This window comes from Mustela nigripes, chromosome 1 (genome assembly GCF_022355385.1).
Source record: "Mustela nigripes isolate SB6536 chromosome 1, MUSNIG.SB6536, whole genome shotgun sequence".
NCBI lineage: Eukaryota > Metazoa > Chordata > Mammalia > Carnivora > Mustelidae > Mustela > Mustela nigripes.
This window is the reverse complement of record NC_081557.1, coordinates 651,301-663,685: the sequence shown is the minus strand read 5'-3', so window position 1 is coordinate 663,685 and position 12,385 is coordinate 651,301. Positions and strand designations below refer to the sequence as shown.

Here is a 12,385-nt window from a genome sequence, read left to right as displayed (position 1 = left end):
GGAGCCGGGACGGGACGGGAGGCGCAGGGCCACCGGCATCAGCACCTGCGCCGCAAGCCAGCTCTGCCTGGGGACGGGCATCACGTGTGCTCCGCACGACAGCCCCACCCTGTACAGACAAGGAATAAACAGCATTGCTCAACGCACAGGTGCCGGCCCGAATGCTCTGTCTGTGTCGTCTCCCACACACGTGCGGCATTTGTGAGCCTCCAAATCCACACCCCCAGAGTGACAGGCCCACGACCCTGAGCGCGGGCCTCTGCAGCGGCACCAGCACCAGACTGGGATGCCCTCCACCCGCCTCCCCGAGACCCACGCCAAGGGCTGCCTATGCCCCTTGCCACCACCCCAAAAGGCCCCCAGGGCCTGCCTCTCAGGAGCCCAATTCCTGCTGCTTGGCCAGAGGAGCCCGCAACCGAGCCTGGCTCTCCCTGGGCCCACAGGTGCTGAGAACAGACATGCCTGCTCAGGATGGACGGGCCTGCCGCCCCCCCACAGCGACGCGGCACGTCCATCCCAGAACACAGGCCCTGGCTCAGCTTTGCTCCCGGCCTGGCCCCTCAGGCTGCAGGCAGGTGCCCGGGCAGGCGGCTCATAGTTCCAGCAGCCTGTGAGAGCCGAGGCCAAGAACAGCCCAGGCTGGCCGGCGGAGCCAAGGCCGGGCTCCAGCTCCCCCTCGGCATGGCTCTGCGCTCCCTGACCACACAACGAGCCCCTCCTCCACCCACACAAGGGCCCGCGGGCCCCAGGAAAGAGACCAACTCACCCTCTAGAACCTGCTTTGCCACCCACACTTGATCCTCTGATCAAAACCAGGAACTAGTCCAAGAGGACCATGGTCACGGCGCACTTCCTCAAAGTCCAGAGCTGAGCAAGACCAGCTACACAGCCTCCGAGCCAACAGCAGCCCTCCCACCGCTGGGCCATAAACTCAGGGCCTCAAAACACTCAGACACCACGCGCTGTGGGTACCCCGTGAACACCACCGTGTGGGGAAAGAGATACAGACCTCCACCCAGTCAGCACACACGGTCTTGTGGGTCATCCTGAAAAACACCCAATGTTTGCATCTTCTGGGTTTCAAACCCTGCCCACAAGGCCCCCCCTAAGGCCACTGCAGCAAGCCCACGCACACCGTTCTCCCACAGCCAGGTCCCTGAAGACAGCAGCCGGGCCGCACATGCCCGTGGACCTCGTCACATACCTCCTGCCCCTGGCACCACCCAGCACAGCAGCCAAATGGCCCAGAGAAGATCCCACCCCAGTACGGACAAGCTGCTGCTGCGTCTCTCTGAGAATCGGAGATGAACTATGACCAATAGGGCAGAAGCGTTTCGACACCATTTCAAAAAAATCTGCATTTTCATTCAGATTGTCACTTCCCTTCACTTGGGAGAGGCCGCTCAGAAGTGCCCTGACCTGTGTGAACACGGAGCGCGGGGCCCACTCTCCTTCTGACCCGACTGCAGTGCGGGCTCAGCCGCTGGCTCTGAAACACACGCAGGTCCCGCCATCCTGACCCGAAAGGGATCCGGTTTGGAGAAACGAGGCTGGGAGCCACCTGGGACAGGCCCGTTTATTCGCGACAGGACAGCGAAGACAAAGACGAGGGACAGCATGGCGCGCAGGAGCCCGGTCCTCCGTCCTCGCCGGTCAAAACTGCTCGGACAGCAGCGCGCACAGCCTCCGCGAGACAGCCTCCTTACTCGTGCGCAGCGTGAGCCGGTACATCTGCAACGGGACCCGCAGGTCAGCGGCTGCTCGCAGGCTCCTGCGCCCGCAGCCCACGGCCCCCGAGCTCCCGCAGCTCAGCGCGCCCCCGCGGGCAGCCAGCGCTTCGCAGGGACGTAGCAAACACACTGTCACACAGCCACGACACAGGCAGTTTGACAGCAACCAACCGCAGCCTGCGTGCGGAGACGCTGGGAGCCCCGGGGTCCGCACCCCCAGCCCAATCGCTTCCCAAGTGAAGGGAAGATGGACAGCCGCACCGCGGCTCCACTCCAGACAGCCCCAGGCAGCTCCGTGGGGCTCGGTCAGCTAACGGGCACACGAAGGGCCACCGGGGTGAGGGCTGGAGCGCGGGGTCATGGCAGTAGTCTCTAGAGGAGGTTGAGCCGGGTGGAGGGCGAGTGGCCCCCAGGGAACTTTCCGGAGTGATGGAAATGTTCTCTGTACCAGCAGGATAGCAAGGGGCTACCCAGGGGCACACATCGATCAGAAGTCGTCAGAGGACTCCGCTCGGGCCCCACAGCACAGCACAACCAGAACACAGCTCAGCCACGCACAGCAATTTGCTCAACAAGTCGGACCTGGGCTTGCAGATTCGGCTCCAAACGCAGTAAGCATCCGATCTGGGTGGTTCTGGTGTGTATGATGCCGGCCCCCACGAAATTCGCAGGATTAGGATCAACGTCTTCAAGGAGCGCAGAACCAAACCCGATGATCTGTGCCACAGAGAGACAGGTGCATAGGGCAGCGTGACCGCGGCCACAGAGGAACAGCAACACAACCGGCCGCCCTCCGGAGCCCCGGCGGGCGTCCCGACCCTGGGAATACCCATCAACGGGCCCTACCTTGGCTTTGGTGATTTCTGTGTCCATCGGATGCTTTGCTTTGAAAATGTTCTGCACTTCCTGTTGGGGACTGTGAGGTAAAATCAAGGGTCACCACGCCAAGCCGCGTCAGCTCGGGAGGACCGGGCCTGCCCCTCCCTGGAGCCCCCTCGCTCACCTGCTCAGCTGCTTCCAGCGCTGGAAGAAATCCTGAGAAGCCATTTCTGTGGGCTGGAAAAATTTGTTGAGTGTGATAGGCAGCTTAACAGACACATTCTGAAAGGTTCCCCCATACCTACGAGCAACACAGAGACACAGTGAGCAGAGCACGTGAGCCGCCGGAAGTTCTGAACCTCAGCTACACACCCGAACTAGTTTGCGGGCACAGGAACACCCGCTGCTGTGGGAGACGGCAGGTGGGCACGGAGTGTCTGGAAGGGTGGCACGAAGCCACAGAGAGGCCCAGTCCATCCCCATGTGCAGCGTCACTGGCGGACGAGGACTGACCAACCGCGCACCGCGCCTGCCTCTGTGAGTGCGGCCAGGGGTGTGCCTCCGACTGGGCACCGCCGGGCCCATCAGACCAGGTCAGGGATGGCCCAACCTTGGGTTTCTACATCTCACTTTTCCCCACAGCCCATTTTCTACGACTCCAAGTTGGTTTAGATTATATGGGATTTTTCATTTTTCCATGAAAAGAGACGAAGCCAAGGATTTGCCTACAGAATAAAACAGAAATTCCCCTGAATTCTATAGAGTACACAGTCTTCAATTCTGTTTTTAATGTTTGAAAATGCACTCTTCCAAAACTTCAAACCTTACACACGCCCATAGGACTCGGCTGTTCACACATACTCTCTCCCACTCACTGAAAAGGACAGCCCGAAACCAAGGAGCGACAGAAAACATATTTTAAAAAAATAATAAAACGCAGGGCACCTGGTTGGCTCAGTGGGTTGACTCATGGGTCCCGGGATGGAGCCCCTGTGTGGGGTCTGCACTCAGTGGGGTCTGCTTGAAAGTCTCTCTCTCTGCTCCTCCCCTGCTCTCCTTCACTCTCTAAAGTAAGTTAAGTCTTAAAAAAGGTAATGACCAAGCGGCACGTAGGGGACACCAGGCAACAATGCACCCCCAGATGGAGAGCCTGGGGTGCCATCCCCACAAAAGACCCACAGAGCAGTGGCCACGCAGGGGCACACAGGACCCAGCTGGTCCCAGCCCCATAGCGCAGCACCCCCCACCCCATTCCTGTTGCTCAGCTGGAGAGCACAGGACCTGAGCAACACAGCGCTGGCAGTGGCCTCCCGGGACCCTGCACATACCGCCTCTCCCTCATTTCCCAGACACTGTGCACCTACCTAACACTGTAACGTGCACAGTGGGGGCCGCGACTCACTTAGATCACCCCCTCAGCCCTCACAACAGCCTCCAAAGGAAGGACGCAGTCAGGACTCCGTGAGGACAGAGGACTCCCAGGGACATGGCCGTGTGCAGGCACGACCCCAGAGCCCCAAGCTCCGGAGCAGAGCAGGCTGGTCACCCGGCCCACAGCCCCATGAGCTGCTCACCTGAACTGGATGTTGAGGACCGGGGCCTCCGTGAAGTCAGACACACACTCTATGTTCACAACCTGCTGCACCTGTGCGCCGCCGTCCACGGTCGGGTCCACGGGCTTGGTCTGCAAGCTCAGATGTGTATGTGTCAAGGAGGCCGTGTCAACACTGGGGAACTGTGCCCAAGCTGAGCAAGCCCCAGAACGTTCTAGAACAGGGTCTGTAAGAGAGCTCATGCTCCTGGTCTTGGAAGAAACCTCTGGTACAGCTGATTCTACGTACACATTATTTCTAATGATCGATCAGAAACACTTGCTTTAACAATCCGTGTTCAACTGTCACCTTACAACAAAAGTGGGCCTGGCCTGCGGCAAGCAGGTTGCTGCTTCGCACACCTCCTTCAGGAGAGGCAACGCCCTTGTCAGGCGCGCGGGGGGCACTCCCAAGCCTCACTTGGTTTGCTCAGCCGGTCCCTGGGACAGAGATCTGGAGAGCAGAGCCGGCTTCGGCTGGCACGTTCCAACCACGTTCCGGGCACTTACTGGGGACAAGGCTCCAGTGTGGGCACAGCACAGCACGAGCCAAGCCGGAGACGAGCACCGCGGCAGGAGTGCGCGGCCCGAGCGCGCGTGTTCTCAGCAGCTGCTCGCTCAGGGGGACGCCCAGGGGAGACCAGGGCTCAGAGGGGCTTGAACATCACATGACAAGAGGACAGAACAAGGAAAACCAAGTGACTCCAGGGAAGCCGAGGGCTGGGGCTGGAGGCCTGCGTGCCGGTCCCCACAGACTCACCCGCCGAGGAGCTCCCTCGGGAGGCGAGACAGCGGCTGGAGGCCGCCATGGCAGCTGGGGCATCCAGCTCTCCTGATACAAGCAAACACACACAGTCCCCTGGGGCGCCCGGGTGGCTCCGTCACAAACGCGGGGGACGGAGCCCCGCATGGGACTCTGCTCCGCGGGAAGCCTGCTTCTCCCGCTTCCATTCGCTCTCTCGCTGTCCCTCTCTCGGTCAGATACATTTTAAAAAACAAGTTCCCCAAAACCCTCCTCTAAGCCCCAAGTGCCTGTCTGCTGGGGGCACAGAGGACACGAGACCAAGGATATTGGTCTGAAGGTCGTCCGAACAGATCAGCGTTGGAGTGAAACTTAAGAACTGCGTGGAGGTCTTATTTCCGTAAAATATAAACATGCGACCTAGAAGAGAAAACACAGTGTGTCTCATACACACCCTGCACCGGAACGGTGAAAACCCAAGAGGCCCCGTGTTGGGGCGGAGCTCCGGGTGGGGGGGCGGGACGGGGACTCGGGGCGACATGGGGTCACAGCGCCCCCTGCTGGGGCTGGAAAGTGCATCTCAAATCCTTTCCTGAGGACGAGGGCAGCACAGCAGGCAGCACAGCAGGCAGCAGCCCCGGCCCTGAGGGGGGCGCGTCCCTGGGAGGAGGCTTCTGCTGACCCTCCAAGAGTCCCTAATGCATCCCTGGAGGGCAGATGCGCTACTTCTCTCCTCTGTCCCCACGCACACTTGTTCCTACACAGAAGACACCGCCCTCAAACGGCTCAGAGGCGGCACCCAAGAGGGAGACAGGCTGTTGTCTGTCCACCGGTGCCCCCAGCAGCACCCCAACAGTGCGTTCTGGGGAAAGCCTCAAAAGCATTTTCTAAAAGTCATGCTAATACACACATAAAATGGATCATCTTCAGCATCTCTCGGCTCACAGCCCAGGGCACTAAGTACATTCATAATGTAGTGTAGCCGTCCTTACCAAGGTTCTCCACAACTTTCCATCTACCTAAATGGAGACTCTGTCCCCATGAGACCCCAACCTCCGTATTTTCCCAGCCCTGGTGCCCACTGTCCACTCTCCATCCCAGAGACACCAACCCCCATCCCTCCCCCAGGACCAGTGCCCACCGTCCACTCTCTCCCCCTGAGCTTCTGACCCCCATCCCTCCCCGGCGCCCACCGATCACTCTCTGTCCCTGCGAATCCAGAGACTACAAGGAACCCCATCTGGGTGGGATCCTGCAGTATTTGTCCCTCTGTGTCTGGCCTGTTTCACTCCGCATCACGTCCCCCAAGTCCATCAGCTGTGGCAGGTGTCTGTGTGTCCCTCCGTGGGACCGAGGGACAGGCTGGTGTTGTGGATGGACCACGTGTACCCACGTGTCCGTCGATGGACGTGGGGGCTGCTCCCGTGGGTCAGCGGCTGTGAACGCGGGCGTGCAAGCGTCCACACGCATCCCTGCTTTCGGTTCTCTGGGTGCATAACTAGAAGAGGAACGGCCCGATCACACGGTCATTCCATTCTCAATTTCTGCAGGAACCGCCACGACGTCTTCCACAGCAGCTGCCCGGCTTCCATTCCGCTGACCGTGCGGGGTGCAGGGTCCAGCCTGCACGCCCTCCCACACGCGGGGCTCCCGCTCTCTGCGGATGGCAGCCGTCCTGACGGCGGGAACCGGGTCATCACCGGAGCTCTGATGTGCGCATCCCAGCTTGTGGGCAGGCTCTTCTCGGAGGGTGTTGGCTCTAGTCCTCTGCTCATCTTTGAGTCGGGTTGTATTTCTGTTGCTGAGTTTAGGGCTTCTTTGTATATTCTGGAAACTAAGCCCTTATTGGATGCGTGACTTGTGAATATTTTCTGCCCATAGCTCCTAAGTGAAGGTTTTCGTTGAGTAATTAAAGCACATACCCAAATTCTGCCGGAACTCAGACTTCAGTCCAATCTGAAGCAGCTGGTTTTCAAACAGCACACCATTATTTTTACAGACAAACCTAGGGGGAAGGGACAGAGTGTGAATCCCTCAGAGCCACCCAATGGAAATCTAAAGATCTGCTTTGAAAAAGAGTCTAACAAAAAGGCCAGAAAAACCTCTATGGGACTCAGAGTAAAGTTAAGGTAGGAAAGTATTACAGAAACACCAGAAAAAGGGTGCCCACTGGAGACCTGGATGTGACCACACAGGACAGGACAGGACAGGATGGGGCTCTGTCCCCCACAAACACGCCAACCCACGTTCCAACGCGCACACGGTGTAGCCTGCACGTGCTTTCAGGCCAGAGCTGGTGCAGGGCGCTGGCCACGGCTCTAGGGCTGACCACCGGTGTGGCCACAAGGCCCCAGTGGCCAGGATCCCCCACTTCAGATGCCATGCTGGGGAGTGGGCAAGCTGCCGCCAGACAGCACCACGCATCCCACACCCCAACCCCTGTGAGGAGGCCTGTGGCTCAGGCACCATGTGCACCTGCACACCCAAGGGCCAAGAATGTCGGGGGACACCCCTACACCAGACCACTGCCCAGAACAGGACGTCCAGTGTAGAGCCCGGCTCTGTCCCCAGGCCTCGCGGCCTGCGGTATGCGTGCTTCTCAATCTCCCAACTCCACACTTCCAGAAGCCACAGACTATAATTCACACCCGTCCGAACCCACGTCTCCTCACCACCTCCAACAAGCAGCAAGAAGCAAGAATTCACACGCAGCACAAACACCGAGAGACCGGAAAACCACAAAACGATACAAATCCTGCTGCTGTCATCGGGACAGCCAAGGACAGGGGCCGCTCTGTGAAGACACTCCATCTGGCCGGCCCACCCCATCCCCAGGCCAGGCCCTCCCACACCTCCTGGCCAGTTGAAGACCGGCAGACACAAAAGGGACAGAGAGCAGACAGAACGAAGGTACGGAACCACACAGCAAAGAAAGCAGGAAAGAAAACACGCTGGGAAGGGCACTGTGATGTCCATGTCCTGGAGACGGGGACAAAGCGCCCCGCGGAGGGCTCACAGCAAGCAGGGCTCCATGCACAGTGGGGCGGGATGTCCTGATGAGGCAGGGAAGATGGGGCTGGCGGGGGAGGGTGGCGGCGCCACAGACAGACAGGGAGAAAGCAGGAGGGCGTGCTAAGGAGTGCGCGTGAACACAAGGGCAGGCCGGGCACCCGCCGGCACGCTCACAGATAGAAGTCTCTTCTTCAGAAACTTCACCACCTTTCTCGAGTGAGGACTGACGCTCCATGAGCATGGGGCCAGGTCCAGAGCAAACCCGCCAGCACGCTCTGGGCAGTGAGGACCGAGGCCTGCTGCCAGCAGCTGGTGCAGACCGTGGGCCCCGGGCAGGAGCCAGAGGCCGAGAGAGTCCCAGTCTCGAGGACACAAGAGACCAACTACCTGGCGAAGTTGTCTTCAGAGCCGGGAGCCAGGGGCGCGACTGCGGAGGGTGAGTCTGAGAACACGTCCACGAGCAGCCCGCCGGAGGAGGGTGGGGGGCCTGCGGGGGCAGGGGGTGCGGCCCCCAGACCCAAGAGGTCTGCCGATGGAGAAGGCGTGGACTGGAAAACAGGGAAGGTGAGGGTTAGCGGGAAACCTGCACACACGCCAGAGCCAAGCAGGCACAGGTGCCTGCACCCCCCCCGCCCACGGCTCCCGCCAGGCTGCGCAGGGCCAGCGCGCAGCACGGGAGTGGGTCTGTACCCCAGGGTCAAGCCTGCAGCCCCCAGCTGGAGGGTCAGTCATAATCTCACACAACCAGAAAAAGAGCAACCTTTTATCATGAAGATTACCTGAACAGGAAAAAAAGTTCTGAAAACACTTCTGCCACAAAGGAGGCCAGAAAGAACTGAGGCCTCACATGCCAGGGTCCCCCTTCCAAAGGGGGAGTGAGCTGAGAGCCGGGTCCGCGAGCGGCCAGCACATGCTCTCAGTCTACCCGTGTGTAAATCCTACTGAGTCACAGAGGAAAAAGCAGATTAAAAAACCTACAGGACACACTTTTTTTAACGGCTGCTTTTTGATCCTAAGCAGAAGACAAAGAGCCAACCCACGGGGGACCACTGCCGCACAAAGCACTCACTCAGCTGATGCGAACATCTGGCCCCGCACCCCGGGCGGCGAGCAGGCTCTCGTCAGCCCCGGGGCGGGCCACTCGGCCTTGAGAATACATCTGGAATGACTTTTAAGCGCTCACGGCATGTCCGTGGAGGCACAAGTCAGTCTGGGATGCCCGGACTAGGCCCTGAGGCCTCCATATACCGCCGCGCTCACGTTTGCTGGGCCTTAGCACACCCCCCCCCCCCCAGGAACACGACTACCCCGTGAGCCGAGGGAGGCCGAGCGCCTGCCCCAGCACATGAGCGCCCACCCGGGGGCACTGGCAGGTCGCACCGCAGCCAAGGCCTCTGACCGCCGCCTGCTTCCGGCACGGCCACCCGGGCCTGGGGACGAATGTCCGTCTCCGTTTCTGCAGATATCCGCCTCTTCCCTTCCACGCTGAGTGACAACGTCACACTGAACTTCTAAAGGATCTCGTGTCACAGGTGGTATCACGTAGCGATGCCATTCCAAGCTAACGGAGGCATCCCAAAACGTGTGTTCTGCGCAGAGCGTGTGCTCTGACAGGGCCGAGAAGCCTGCTCCGGGGACGCCCCTCCTTCCTTGAGGCCGCGGCTGTTCCTGGCGGGCGCACCAGACGGGCTGGGCTCCTCAGGAAGGGGAAGGCCCAGGAGAGGAGCGGCGTCGAGGAGCTGTCGCGAGAAGGAATGCCAGAAACTTCTGCACCATCAGAAAGGGTGTGTATGTGACCTCTCCAGGTGGCTCCTGGCCCGCCCTGCACCTGTGTCAGTGCTCCTGGGAGCACAGCTCCTCACGGCACTGCATTCCTAACACCGTCGTCGTAGGAGTCTGACCATCTGAGGAGCACCGAAGGGGACCACCACAGCCGACAGACCTACAGCCTAAATGGGGATTATTTCCCCTCACCACCTACTGCAAGATCTTTACCACTGGTCCTGAATAATGGTTCCAATGTTCGTTTTAAGGTTTCTTGATTTATTTGCAAGAGAGAGAAGAACAGGGGTAGAGAGTCCCAGGAAGACTCCATGCCAAGGACGGAGCCCAACGTGGAGCGCAATCCCAGGACCCTGAGATCGTGACCCAAGCCAAAACCAAGAGTCAGATGCTTAACCCACTGAACAACCCAGATGCCCTGATTCAAATGTTTTTGTTTGATTTCTAAGATTTTTAAGATTTTACTTATTTATGTGTGCAAGGTGGGTGGGACCACGGGTGGGGGAGGGAGATGTAGACCCCCTGCTGAGCAGAGAGCCCGACATGGGGCCCGATCCGAGGACCCCGATATCGTGACCTGAGCCGAAGTCAGACACTTAACCGACTGAGCCACCCGGGAGCCCCAAATGTTTCTTAAAGAAAATCTTTTGTCCAGGGCGCCTGGGTGGCTCAGTCGGTTAAGTGTCTGACTCGTCTTGGCTCAGGGCCGTGAGACCAAGCCCCACGTCGGGCTCTGAGCTGCACAAGAAGCCTGACTGAGACTCTCTCTCTCCCTCTGCCCCTCCCCAACCCCCACCAAGCATACGAAGGTACACTGTCTCTCAAAAATATTTTTGAACATTTTTAAAGAAAAAAGAAAATATTTTGTCCAATTAAGTCAAATATGCCCCCCCAAAATCACAACAGACTAAAGTAAGGCTGTTCTATTGGGAGGACCTCCCTGGACGACCACTCCTGCCCCAGATCCCTGGAGCAGGTCTGCTCAAAGGCCGGCGTGCTGAGACCCACTGCCTCTCCGCGGCCACCTCCTCCTTCCAGGACTCAGGGAGACAGTCCCCGGGGAGCCTGCCCAGCGCCCATCGGCACAAGCCGCCTCTCCTCACTTTGACGGCAGCAAGAGCAAGAATCAGAACAGCAGCAAGAGCCCCGCACGCCTACAGACTGCATGTTGACTCCAAGCTCCGCTGAGCCGGAAAGCCCCAGGGGCACCAGGCAGTCTCCAAACATCCACCAGCGATGGTCCTGGTGCCACCAAGAGACGCTCGCCGCGTCTGCTCACCACGCACAGCCAAGTAACTGGGAGACCCCAGGGCCGAGGTCCCAGACCCACAGAAGGTGGACGCACGGAGAGCTGCCTGTTGCAAAGACAACATGCTTCCAGCCTTGTCTGTGGCCCCGAGTGAGTCAGTCTGACCAGCACCACACCACAGGGCAACACACCGTTCTCCATGTAAAATCCAGACGCCTCAAGGCCATTGCGAGGCAGGGCCTCCCCTCTGAGGTGGGAAGGAAGACCAGAGGAGACTTTCAGCCCAGAGGGACCTTTCCCCTTTTCTGTCCTGCTTCTCCTGTCCCCTTCGGAGGGGTCTCTGACCACATCCCCAGCCACCTGAGCACTGGGAACAGATCACCGCTCCTGTCACCGTGACGCTGTCCACAACACTGCCAGCTCTCAGCTCACAACCACAAACATCTACTCACCAAGCACTTGCTGGGCACCGCTCACAGGCAAGCAGAAAGCTCACAGCCGGAGTGTAAAACACTTGCCAAGTGAACCTGGAAGAGAGGCAGCCACTCCCCATCCCGAAGAACGTACCCTAATAACAACCTGTTAAATCTTATCCCTCCTGCCTTCTCAAAGTGGGACTCACCGCTCACATCCAGAGTCAGAAAGGGAGCCAACAGATTCCCCCAAGTGCCATAGCCTGGGCACAGCGGGGCAAACCAGGTGTGGCCCACAAGCTGGTACACACACGCCCCTCCAGAAAAGTCAAGAACCAAATAAGGAGACACCACTAACAACGGTGAGAACAGACATTAAAGCCCACCTTCGGCGCTCACGTCCGCGCGATGGGCTGGCGCTGGGGCTGCTGGAGAGGAGGGTGCGGGCACAGAGAGGCCAGCCCTGCTGCTCCTGGGAGACAGCCCCATGCTGCATCATGTGTGTCCGGCTCTAGATGCCACCGCTGGCAGGGGAGCCCCCACCCAGCACCGTGGGAAGACTCCACCTGGTGGGGCATGAACATAGTCCACGCACGAGCCGCAGAGCCACGGCCTCCAGAGTCAGGCCACTCCCCAACGCCAGCCACCGCCAGCACCCTGGCATATGGTGACCGTCGGGACCTCCTCACAAACAAGCGTCTGCGTACTTGGGTGGGGGAAGCCAGTCAAGGCCTTCAAGACTCGGGTCCACTCTGTGCCCAGGGAACAGGCGCAGAGGCAAAGAGCTTGGAAAAGCCACCCTGTTAACTTCCTCAGGGACAAAGGGATGGCGACCACCTGGAGAAAAGCGTGGATCTAACGTTCACTGAGAAACCAGCGCGCGACATCCGGCTGCCGGAAACCACACGCATCACAAGCAAACACGCCAGCAAGCTCAGACTAAAGAAGGCACCCCCCGAGAGAGAGCGTCAGGGCTCAGGGGACCCCTGTTGCAGCAGGGACCTCGAGTCAGGGGAGAAGCAGCACTGAATACAGAGCTCATGGCAG

The 12,385-nt window shown here is 59.5% G+C and overlaps 1 protein-coding gene across 10 annotated transcripts in view; it reads right to left on the bottom strand.

Annotated features, from left to right (window-relative positions):
• Nucleotides 1-1,558: 1,558 nt before the first annotated feature.
• Nucleotides 1,559-12,385, bottom strand: part of AP2A2 (adaptor related protein complex 2 subunit alpha 2) — a 77,481-nt gene continuing 66,654 nt past the window's right edge. For 9 of the 10 annotated variants that reach the window (XM_059398206.1, XM_059398170.1, XM_059398179.1 and 6 more), the window contains 8 exons: nt 8,282-8,442; nt 6,805-6,887; nt 5,213-5,302; nt 4,124-4,247; nt 2,734-2,850; nt 2,577-2,646; nt 2,313-2,447; nt 1,559-1,731 (listed from right to left, as the gene is read on the bottom strand). In XM_059398206.1, the coding sequence (XP_059254189.1) occupies nt 1,654-1,731; nt 2,313-2,447; nt 2,577-2,646; nt 2,734-2,850; nt 4,124-4,247; nt 5,213-5,302; nt 6,805-6,887; nt 8,282-8,442 (858 nt within the window). In that variant the 3' untranslated portion in view covers nt 1,559-1,653. Of the gene's footprint in view, nt 1,732-2,312; nt 2,448-2,576; nt 2,647-2,733; nt 2,851-4,123; nt 4,248-5,212; nt 5,303-6,804; nt 6,888-8,281; nt 8,443-12,385 lie in introns of those variants that run through there. The other variant, XR_009403968.1, reaches the window with a different exon arrangement.